General features: G+C 41.4%; 1 protein-coding gene across 1 annotated transcript; it reads left to right on the top strand.

Moving 5' to 3' along the window:
- The first annotated feature begins 540 nt into the window (after positions 1 to 540).
- On the top strand, positions 541 to 8,981 carry LOC115813222 (opsin-5-like). Its single transcript, XM_030775838.1, has 5 exons — positions 541 to 628; positions 3,283 to 3,445; positions 4,465 to 4,592; positions 6,425 to 6,759; positions 8,355 to 8,981. The coding sequence occupies exons 1-5, from the start codon at positions 541 to 543 to the stop codon at positions 8,979 to 8,981; spliced, it is 1,341 nt and encodes a 446-aa protein (XP_030631698.1).
- The last annotated feature ends 3,448 nt before the right edge of the window (positions 8,982 to 12,429 follow it).

Genomic DNA, 12,429 nt, shown 5'->3' with positions numbered 1-12,429 from the left:
GTCTTTACAGTACCAGCATGACTCTTCCTCATGCCTAAGCTCTCCCTTTCATGTCTTTACAGTACCAGCATGACTCTTCCTCACGCCTAAGCTCTCCCTTTCATGCCTTTACAGTACCAGCATGTCTCTGCATATCACTTAACCTCTCACTTTCTCTCATTTTGTTTTAACCCTCCTGATGTTTTGCACAGAACTCCTTTCTCTGGCTCTCAGTGAAGTATGAGGGGATATTTTCAGACACATGTAACTTCACTCTGCTGCTGAGAAGAGGCCTGTCACCAGTACGACAATAAGCCTGTCAAAATGCCTTGCGTCTGTTATTACAAGTGACATCACTCCCTTTTGTGTTACTGAGTTCCCACCAGAATGTTGTTTCACACATGCACACACTCACGCATGTACACATTATTCTGTCAGGAAGAGAACCGGACGCAGAAAATGAAGGCTAATTGAAAAGGCCCTTAGATGGCACTTTCCATCACACCTCAGAGTCATCTGCGTGAACTCTCTTTCTGATGCCACCACTCTTTTGTTTTTCAGATGGGGAAGCTGGCAGAAGACATTCTTTTTCAGTCCAGCATACCTGTGGCTGCAGACGTCCTAGTGGCTGTGGTTTACTCTGTGTTTGGTGAGTGAACATTTTACCTCCCTCCGTATGTAGTTGTATAAGGAGGAATTGTTCCACGACAGCTGCATGTGCTACTGCGTTCAGCTGAGCTTGTTTCTTATAAGACCAGCATGCCGCAGGTAAAACAGGATTTGGATTGTGTTTTATAGAGTTACAGGGGAACACGGTATGGCTCAGGTGTTGCTTGCTTTGGTCCATTTGTTTTTTTACATTCTAACCAACATGACTGATACTCTACAAGAAACAAACCCAGGTGTGTGTGTGAGACAAAGTGAGTGAGTAAGTGAAACAGAAAGAGAGAGAGACTGATGTACAAACATGTGTATGATATGCAAAAACATGCCCAGTGATGACATGAATAATATGAGTCTGGCTGTAAGAGGAAAAAAAAAAACCCACACAGGTGCTCAGCTATTTTTCTTTATATATTATTCAGCATGCAACAGAACCCTGCCTCTGTGTCTCCTTCATGCATACACACCTGATTCCAACATGTATGGCCCTCACACTGTCTAAATCAGAGATGCTTTCACGCTAAAACACTTTCAAATCAACTCATGTTATTTATCAAAGGACACACACATTCAGAATCTGTGTTCCGGCGCATACCTGAAAAGACAGTCTGGCTATGAGAAGAAGCCTTTGATGATAAAACTATAGAAGCAGGTTCTGTGTCTGTGCAGGTTACAGTTGCCATCTGATGAGGAAAGAAAAGAAAAAGTGAAGAAAACTATATTTACTGTCTCCCTGATGCACAGAGCTGATGAAAGGAATGAACAACACTTTGAATTTCCCTTTTGTATGAATGTTCGTCTGTTCAAAGAGTGCTGGAACAAAACACTTAAGTGAGTTTCAGTTAAACAATGTCTTTCAACCATGTTTTCCTTTGGCAAATTTCAAAACATTGGGGGATAAGATTGAGATTCTTGAGTGCATGATGTCTGCTCTTGCATGCTGGAATATTATATTATAAAAGAACCATGCTACTTACTGAATAACGTCTGTTAGGAGAGGGGGGGGGGGAATTCCAAGACTTGACAACTCAGGCCTGACACACTGAATCATTATGCTAAATTATGGCTTGTCTGTCACAGGGGGTTGACTGTGCCAGCTGTCTTGTTTGGTGTTCTTAATATAACCAGCAAGGCAAGTCTGACAAAAGGATGTTGTATACTTTTAGATCCATTAAAAAAAAACAAACAAAAAAAAACAAAAAACGAGAATTTGCTTGTGTTCGCCAAATACATAGCTGACTGGTGACAAGGATCTGTTGTGAATTATTAGCTATGATGGCAGACCTGACTGCCCTCTGACAGAGGGAACAGAAATTTCCACACCCTGGAACAGAGAAATGTAGAACCCACCGCAGTAATCAAAACCTGGACATTGTCACCTGACAAATCCTGGCCTGTGTCTGTTGTGTCCTGTGTGTTTAACTGGTTTGCCTGCATGTCAAAACTGTTCAGCAATGAATTTCAGTGCCCCACGCTCATTTAAAGTCAGTCTGCATTAGGCTATTGAACAACCATGTTACATTTATGTAAATTGTAAAAATAATGAGCAACTCTAATCAAATTATGATACAGATCTTTCCTGATTAAAAAAAGAATCCATGAGTAGGATTATTTTTGTACTGCTGTGATTCAGTTTGTTTATCATACGAGGTCCAGATGCTTTTCTATCTGAATTACAGTTTAGTGACCTCCCCCATCACACAGTCATGGTTCTCCACTGCTGAAGGACTATTGGAGAGCGTACCATCACAGGACTGCAGTGTTTTACTTATGAATGGAGTCTGAGGACACTTATTGTTTGGAAACGTTGCCACATTTTAGCATTTTCTAATCATTTTGTTCAGCACCCTTCGCATTTAGTTATTTTCATTTTGCATCCTCTAGACCAGAGAAAACTTAAATGCAGTTTCAGACATGCGGTGGAGCTGAACCCAAATGCAAGACACGGTGGACGTGACAACAAAAAAGGAGAACGTTACTTACAAAAAAGTAGACAAATAAACTAGTGCAAACAGGAGCCAAAACAGTGCAGCCAAACAGAGTGTCTTCAAACAAACACAAACAACAATAGACAAAGGACAGGTCAAACACAAGGGCTTAAATACAAAAGGAGAACCAAACTGGGGGAACATGATCGGTAGAAATGAACAGGGGTGAAACGAGGTTAATAAATAGAATAAACAGATCGGGTGTGGGGCGGAGACAGACATGGAATAGGAGCACAAGACATTTCAAAACAAAAGTCCAAAACAAGGTGCAAACTGTGACATGCAGACTAAATGCATAAACGACTTCAGGTTTTTGACATAACTCTTGAAACATACAGCTGCAACCACAAAAGATCATTCTCTGACACCTCTGATATCCTCTCATTCATGTTTCTGCTGAGATTGAAGGGTCTCTAATGAAAATCCATGACATGGGGGAATCACAAGGGATCATATTTTCCTCTTCAGCTTTTAAAAAACCAACGATATGTCAACACGCACTGGTGCCCCCTACACCCTCTGTCACTCCATACTTTACTCCATGCCTGGTTGACATCTTAGGTCTGCTTGGCGATGATTGTTGTAATACTAATGTTGGCAGTTAGAGCTGTCAGTGATTCTGGTTCTGTGACTGTCTTACTTCTCTGTGCAGGTGTCTGCTCATTTTTTGGGAACAGTGTGCTGCTCTATGTCTCCTATAAGAAAAAACATCTGCTCAAACCAGCAGAGTTCTTCATCATCAACCTGGCCATCAGTGACATGGGCCTGACTCTCTCCCTCTATCCCATGGCCATCTTCTCCAGTATATACCACAGGTACACACCGGCCCAGTTAAACCAGTTAAACCAGCACTTTACTCTTTCCCTCTATTCCATGGCCATCATCTCCAGTATATACCACAGGTACACACCAGTCTCACACCGACACTGGCCCAGTTAAACCAGCACTTTACCCTCTCCCTCTATCCTATGGCCACCATCTTCTCCAGTATATACCACAGGTACACACCGGTCTCACATCAACACTGGCCCAGTTAAACCAGCACTTTACCCTCTCCCTCTATCCTATGGCCACCATCTTCTCCAGTATATACCACAGGTACACACCGGTCTCACATCAACACTGGCCCAGTTAAACCAGCACTTTACCCTCTCCCTCTATCCTATGGCCACCATCTTCTCCAGTATATACCACAGGTACACACCGGTCTCACATCAACACTGGCCCAGTTAAACCAGCACTTCACCACTCATTATTTACCTGCACAATGTGTTGATATTGTTTGCAAGTTAACAAGGAATGCACTATAGTTGATTTCCTACCTGTAAAAATACATAAGCTTTTTTTTTTTTACCACGGGTGCACATTTTATATGCACCTACATGTATATCCGAGATGCAGCTCAGCATTCTCACCCTCCTCAAAACAATGCGTCGTAAGAAGCCAAATTCTTGACTTGCCTTCCAAGTCAAGACTTGACTGAAGACTTGATGAAAATTCCCTTTCAATGTGAACATTTCTACCTTTTTCTCCCTGTGCTTGAGAGCTTTCTGTATTAATGCTGGCTAAATACACTGTTAAGTTCCTCTCTTAGCCATACGTGCATCTGTGTGGGATTAAGTGTGTCCGTGCATTTTAGTTTTAATGTTGATCAGTTATTGATCATTATCAGTCGCGGGACTACACACTGTCTGTCTGCCCACTCAGCTGCTGCATAAAATACTGTTTTTAAATGAATTAAGCTCTTAGGTCCACAATTCGACTGATTTTCTCTCTCAACCATCTCAATGATCCCTCTCCCTCTTATTTTTTTCTGTGTCTTTCTCTCTTTCAGGTGGTTGTTTGGTAAAACTGTCTGTTTGCTGTATGCTTTCTGTGGGGTGTTGTTTGGAATCTGCAGTCTCACTACTCTAACTTTGTTAAGCATGGTGTGTTTTGTCAAAGTCTGCTACCCACTCTATGGTAAGTCTCTCTCAGAGAAAGGCTCTTATCTGTGTGGATAGCTCTGAGGAGCAGAGCTGCATTTTTAAGACATTTGATTGTTGGAATGCCATCTCTGTTCATCACCAATACCCTCAGGTATTCCTCAGTTCAAATTTTAGTTAGTTATATTTCATTCCAAGACTTTTGTATCAGATACATAAATTATCCTGGCAACTGCTTTTCATATAAAAAATCAAATTACTTTCAATATGTAGTTCTAATTTTCAGTGTAAGTCTAACACAATGTGAAAAACACACAATTAACCTCCAGCAAAAAGATCAACATCATTTACATTTCCAAGCATGATTAAAACAATACAAAACAAAAGAAAAAACATCTTAACTCTCTTCTATCTTCCTCAGCCATTAACCTGTTATTTGTAATATGAGCTTCATATATACACAGATGACCCCATATATTCACTATGATACCAGTGAGTTATTGCAGTATATTGTGCATTCAAACTTTTGTCTCCAGTTCAAAGCCTGTCGCTCTCAAGTCCACTGAGGGACTCCCTTTCACTGTATCTGCTCTGCTCAGTGCGTCACCATGACGAAAAATATATCACAGAGATCTTACGCAACTCATTTGTAACAATCTGCTCTTAATGACAATGGAAACCAGGTCTTCCATTATCTTAATATTTAGGTGGCATAGCCCACTTTGGATCCATTTACTGACAGCTTAGATTGATACAGCATCTGGGCTGTTCATTTCTTAGTCATGAGAATAGGACACAGTAAAACGTAGTAATCTGTTGTCTACAGTCATGGAAAACTTTGTAGAATTAACAAAACAAGCACTGTTTGCAGAGCCTCCTGCCTCACTCCCTGAAGGAAAGGAAGAAAAAAAAACAGAAGTTGGGCTCTACCACTTCCATCCTTTCAATCAGGTGTGCAGGTCAAATCTAGACACTGGCCCTACTGACAAACCCCATCATGTTTTTCGACTGATATTGTTTTTTTTTCACATGATGTGACCTGACTACATGATATGTTGAAATATATGATCGTCTTCCATCATTTCTAATACAATCTCAAAACCACTGAATACTCCAGTGGCAGAATAATCAACACAGTTTCAGTGTTACGAGGTGAAATTAGGTTTCTGTCACTAGACTGGCACAGCTGACACTCAAAGAAATCGTCAAATCCTTTCTGCTGTCTGCTGGTTTAAAACAACAAACAAACAAACAAACAAAAACCCTAAGGACAAAATACCTGTTGGCACCTGTTTTACATGATGTAACTGCTATACACAGTCTAAATGGATTGCCTTAATCATCAGTCCGAAAATAGTGTCGGGCGACAGTGTTTGCCAGCAGAGAGTGCTTTAAAGGAACAAAATAGTATCTCATTAGATTGTTTGAGTTCCTCCTAAATTTCAGTTATGAAGTCTCAGTCAATCTTTGTTAGTTTTAACTATATGTATGTATACATAACTAATGCCATAAGAAATGAACATTGACGCTGCACCAGCTGAATTCAGACGGAAATTTAATTCAGAGAAACATGAGGGTATGGTCTTCAAAACTGCTTGGGTTCACTTACTGTATAAGAAGTAGGTTTGGAAATTTGTTGTTGAGTTAAACACTGCTAAGGTGGCTATACTGTGACAACACAATAATTCACCTATGGGGTGATCAGGATCTTCAGGGCCATTATTGACCGTTCAGAACTACTTCCCCTGTAGCCTGTCTAAAGCATTAAAGCCTTGCTGAAGCCTCATTATAAATACCTAATAAAAATGAATGACTGCTAATGTAATTCAGGAATGCAAGCAAAATTTTTCACATCTGACCCAAATGCAGGCAACAGATTTAGTCCGTCTCATGGGCGCCTCCTGGTGGTGTGTGCTTGGGCCTACGCATTAGTCTTCGCCTGCTCACCGCTGGTCCACTGGGGTGAGTATGGGCCGGAACCATACGGCACGGCATGCTGCATCGACTGGCGTCTGTCCAACCAGCGTGCCACAGCCCGCTCTTACACGGTGGTGCTGTTCGTGTGCTGTTATATGGTGCCCTGTGCCATCATCCTGGTCTCCTACACTGGTATCCTCATCACTGTCCGCGCCTCCAGGAAGGCCATGGAGGGTCACATGACCAACCAGACACGCATGAGCAATGTCCAGGGCATAATCGTCAAGGTAACCACACATTTCATTTTCTCCCTTCCCAAGCACAGATTCATTTACGCATCTTTTCCTGCATGTTTTTATTTTGAACCTCATGGATGTAACTTCTTAGGTCTGAGCATTATCTTTTACAGATGGTGACAGAGACAAAAAAAAATCAACCATTAAGGATTTGTAGCTCTCCCCTCCAGCCTCCTCCTTCTAGAGTTCTTTGTGCTGTTGTGTTTAAAGAAAGGAGTCTATAGTAGGATAAAGAAATGACTCCTAAATATTCCATAGGTGGCAGACTCAGCTGAAGCAGCCTCAGTCCAATCAGAGCACACGTGCCAGTATCAGAGCACATACTGTGTGGTTCCGTAGCCCAGACTCTAAGTCCTGGTCCTGCAGGAGTTTCACGCCCATTAAAGTGTATTAAAGGAGAGTTCAGGGGTCGGAGTACAGGAATGAGCCAGCTGAGTGACAGAGCATAGAGTGATCTTATAGACAGTCAAATGGATGACTGGCTCTGAATATTGAATCGCTCTGCAGGGAAGGTGATTTGGTACAAAGCTCTTCTCCACGTGGCAACTCGCAGAGTGGCTGACCTCTGCCAGTCTCTCACACACAGCAGGCTCATTAGATGGAAGTTTGCTGCATCCTCAGTGAGAATATCATGATGGATGTTACTCTGAGACAGCGATGCAATTGAGGCCAATGAGTTTCTGTTGGTTTTCTGAGTACCCTCCTTTCCTAGTCTTATGTTAGCTGCCAAGCAGAAATCAATGAAGGACAATCTTTTGCCCCTTGTTAAAAATGATGATACTGTATGGGAGAATGTGGTTCTTGCATTGCTCATGTGTTTTCAGTTTTCATTTTTACAGGCTGACAACCACATTATTCTTGCTCTTGCCATTTTTTTTTAAGGTTTGGGATGTCTTAATGACTGTATTAATCTTAAATGTTGGCCTGTGATGGTTTTTTTGGCACTCTGAAAGGGAGTGGAGTGGCTCCTCCACCTGTGCCATTAGCTTAAGTGGAGTGGAAAGTCCATAAGTCTTTAGGAGACTGGAGAGTCCATAAGTCTTTAGGAGACTGGAGAGTCCATAAGCCTTTAGGAGACTGGAGAGTCCATAAGTCTTTAGGAGACTGGAGAGTCCATAAGCCTTTAGGAGACTGGAGAGTCCATAAGTATTTAGGAGACTGGAGAGTCCCTAAGCCTTTAGGAGACTGCAGAGTCCATAAGTCTTTAGGAGACTGGAGAGTCCCTAAGCCTTTAGGAGACTGGAGAGTCCATAAGTCTTTAGGAAACTGGAGGTCCATAAGTCTTTAGGAGAGTATAAAGACTATGTCTTTGCAAGAGTGGAAATTCCATAAGTCATTAGGAGAGTGGAGAGTCCGTAATTGTTCTGAGTCAGTTTTGAGTGTGAGTAAAGTACAAGATCGCTGGTGTGTCTTTAGAAGTCACAGAGTTTTCCCACGGCAGAGTTTTTCTGTAAAGTTCTCTTACACTTATCATATGAAGCCAAACTGTCTCACCCCCATCATGCTCGCAAGGTATCATACATGTTTTTCATGCACACTGAGCCAGGTTGTTAAACTCAGATCTGTCTGCTGTCTCACGCTCGCAGCTCAGCGTGGCAGTGTGTATTGGCTTCTTCTCAGCCTGGAGTCCCTATGCTGTTGTGTCCATGTGGGCGGCCTTCGGTCACATCGAGAACATCCCTCCACTGGCCTTCGCCATGCCCGCCATGTTTGCCAAGTCCTCCACCATCTACAACCCTATCGTTTACCTGCTGCTGCGTCCCAACTTCCGCAAGGTCATGTGTCACGACCTGGGCGCCCTTCGCCGTGCTTGCCTGAGGGGCTGCCTGTTCTCCCCCGGCCCCCACCGGCCCTGCCCTGCCAAGCCTGCCCTCAGGGTCGCTTTGTGTTCTCTGACCAGACAACCAGACAAGTCCAGCTCCAACTCCTCCTCGGCCTGTGCTGAAGCGAAATGCGGCTTTAGTGAAAAGTGCGGCGATGCGTTTGAGTGTTTCTGCCACTACCCTAGAGCGTGCCACATGGCTGTGACGGTCAATGCTGGCTCTTTACAGTGCCCCATTCCCATGCCACCCTCTGAGCTCCAGCAACAGCCAAGGCTTAAGTGCAAAAAGTCTATCAGAGTTAGCGTGAGAGGCAAAAAGACAGCAGAGATTGACAACCTGGAGATCAACTTGGAAACAGTACCTGGACACGCAAAAGTAGCTTGGCCATAAAACGAGTGACGTTCTTACTGTTGAGAGATGTTCGTCTCAGTAAGATCTCTGCTTTACCTGTGGTTAACATTTTCAGGGTCTGAAAACACTTTTCCTGCAAGGTCAAATGGGTTGTGTTCACACTGCTTATAAATGTGACCAAATTTGAATTTTTCCCCCCTTCTTATATGTAACATAAATCTGATGTTTGTGGATCAGAGTGAACAACGAGAAACAACTTTGAGTCACAACATTTTCCCCCAATTTGGTCTACATTTGAATGTGTCTCTAAGTCTTATTTAAAGACATACAATTTGAGTGAGAAACATCAGATCAGAACTGTACAGGATTTAACATGGCTCAAAGGACTTTTTTCATCATTCCCTATTTGACAGTTTAATGTTCTATTACCATTCAGTGGCAGGACTGCTGGGGAAAAGAAAGCTGGAAATGGAAATAGTGATATCTGTACAAAGTGCTACAGCTACTACTTTTGGCCTTTTAAAAACGATTGTCATCCCTCTTTTACTTCTTCTTCTTCTTTTTCTTCTTCTTCTTCTTCTTCTTCTTCTTCTTCTTCTTCAGCCTCCACGTCAGCGGTCTCATGGGTGGTCACACTACAAAATTAATTTCAGCAGTCACACACATATACACATAACTCCATTTATCCAGTCCTACAAAGTACAATTTGGAATAGCCTTCAGTGTGAACACAGCCTTTTACCGTCCAGGTGGGCATTTTTTTCTATGTCAGGTTAATTTGCTGTATAACTATCTCTGGTCAGTATTTTTGTATACATATTACACACACACACACACACACACACACACACATACACTTTTCATGAATCCATTCAGTGTGATTCTGCCAGAATATTATTTAGTTTCCTTATTTCCCTATAATATAATTGAACAGATTTCTTGTAACATGTGACAACACCATTGCCTTCTATGTCTAGCATATCCTAATACAAAACATTAGCAAAGAATGCCAAATACCAAAATATGCAGTGATTTTACACAAACCTGCCTCACTCTGACTAAAAGTCAGCACCCACTGCCAAAATCTTCAGTCTTCAGTTTTCAACACAGGTTGCATGTCCTAGAATTACAATCCGTTCCTCGTCTCATCCTATTCTGGAAAATGAATTTGAAAAAAAAAAAAACCTTATAGAGCTTGAAGAAAATACTTGGACGAATTAGAATGGCTCCTCTGTAGGACAGTGATTGGACAGGCTACCAATAACCCAAATGGCTTCCTGAAAAAAAGGCTTCAAGGAAAAGTGTGGCAAGTAATCAGTTCCAAACTGCTGTCTGTAAGAATGGGTGCAGGGGAGATCCCAGTTTCTTTATGAAGTCTATAGAAACCACTCAAGGGCAGCAAAGCAGACTGTTTCTGAAACTGTACATGTAATTGTAACAGCATTGTTTTCTTATGATGCCGCTTGCCCTTTGCCCTTTGACCTTTGAAAGAAAATGGAGAGTACGAAGGAAGCTCTCGCTTCTGTAAGGACCCAAAGCACGGAGTTGAAATGACAGTGTTGTGACTTAGGAACAAATGAGTTAAGTATAAAATAGAGCTCTTCCAACCAAATCACCAAATCACAGCTATTACCGCTGCCAAAAAAAGCCCCATTAACTTCACAAGGGGAGTGGAGGCCTTTTCAAGTTCTCTGTTTCACTTTTCCAATGTGACTATCTTTTCTTTTTTCTTTTTTTTTTGATAATAATCTTCTTTAAAGCATTGCATTTTTCAGGAACTTACTGTTCTCCTAATGTAAAGGAGATGTAATGTAAATGTCTGGTGTAAAATGTTCATATGGACTAAGAGATGAATTCTGCCATGAGAGCTTTCTCTTCACATTGAGTGTCTTTTCACATTAAGTGTCCATAATAACCATGTATTTGAATACTGATAGAACTCTACTCATTTTGTAAGAATGAGATATTCTTGAGCACTCATGTATATTGTGTTTAAAGATCAGTGGTGCTGTATTCCTCATGGTGTAACTATAGAGACGACGTAGGTCTTGACAGCATTAATACTGCTGTCAGAATGACACGTGAAAGAATGACTGAGTGTTTCTCAAACGTTTCTGAATGTGTTTCACAAAACACATCTGTGTTCCCCCTGGGTATTCCCTCCTCATTCAGACCACGGGATCAGAAAAGCAGACCAAACCAAACAGAGGGATCACAGATTCTCACAGACCAAACCAAACAGAAGGATCGCAGATTCTCACAGACCAAACCAAACAGAGAGATCATGGGTTCTCACAGGGCAGGGACAAACTGTATATCTTCACTCTCAGCTTTCCTCAGAAGTCTCCTGGACTGTGCTCTCTTTAAACTTAATCAGGGAAGATACGGTATGTATGATATATGGTGTGGATGTGTCTTTGAGATCATGAGCTGGTTTGAATACCTCTTCACGCCTGTTATTTCTGCTGCCTCAGAAATTAAGCCACAACCACCTCAGATACTGTCATGATTTTGACCAATGACCTGAGCAGTAAAACACATTATGCAAAGTATTCTCATGTGATAGTGAAGTTCTGACCAGTGTTTGAAATGTGCACTGAGAAAGAACTGTCAAACCCTTCAAAATATCAAACATTTTTGTTTCCATCTGAAAGTAATGCTTCAGTAATAATCCTCTTATTTTATTTATTTATTTGTTTGTTTGTTTGTTTGTTTGCGTGTGTGTGTATGTGTGTGTGTAACATCAAATAACATCTATTTGCTGCTTTCTGCTCTGTCACAGTCTGATATTTTAACATTTTGCATTTTTGTAAAAACATTTTTAATCCTATGTAGAATAGTGAAAATCCATCTGTTTTGTTCACAAACAAATAATGATTAATATTTAAGCCCAGACTGTGATGGACTGGCGACCTGTCTGGCGTGTTTCCCTGCCTTTTGCCCAATGAGGGCTGGGACAGGCTCCAGCACCCCCCACGACCCTAATTAGGATAAGTGGCGTAGAAAATGAATGAATGAATGAATGAATTAAGCTCAGACCATGTAGTTAATTACACTGATTTGATCACTTCCTTATATCTGATTAAAACGATTTGAGGGAAGGCATAATCACGAAATTCTGATCTGATAATCCACTTCATTCACACATATGTCACAGAAAAGACAAAAGGGGTTTAAGAGGCATACTGGGTTTTGTAGTAACAGGAGTAAGAGAGTGGGTAGAGACTCACCAACACCTCCTGTTTCAGATGTTTCAATCAGTTGTTTCACCATGTATATTTCACAAAAGGAATAAAAAATTATGGTAATATATTACAAGATTCGTGTTGATAATATTAAAATCAATATAATTATCTTTTGGACAAACCTTTCTTTATCTATCATAATGTACGGAAGAGATTATACCCTATTTAGTAAACCCATTAAAAACACTACTTTATCTTAATAGATATGTTTTCCATGCACTTAGAAACTACAAGCACTTTATA

Source organism: Chanos chanos, chromosome 5 (assembly GCF_902362185.1).
Source record: "Chanos chanos chromosome 5, fChaCha1.1, whole genome shotgun sequence".
Taxonomy (NCBI): domain Eukaryota; kingdom Metazoa; phylum Chordata; class Actinopteri; order Gonorynchiformes; family Chanidae; genus Chanos; species Chanos chanos.
This window is presented reverse-complemented; position numbering and strand designations above follow the sequence as displayed.

Coding starts and splice junctions, on each gene's coding strand:
- LOC115813222 (XM_030775838.1), top strand. CDS start 541: ATGGGGAAGCTGGCAGAAGACATTCTTTTTCAGTCCAGCATACCTGTG. Junction 3,446..4,464: donor TTCTCCAGTATATACCACAG/GTACACACCGGC, acceptor TCTCTCTTTCAG/GTGGTTGTTTGGTAAAACTG. Junction 6,760..8,354: donor TCCAGGGCATAATCGTCAAG/GTAACCACACAT, acceptor TCACGCTCGCAG/CTCAGCGTGGCAGTGTGTAT.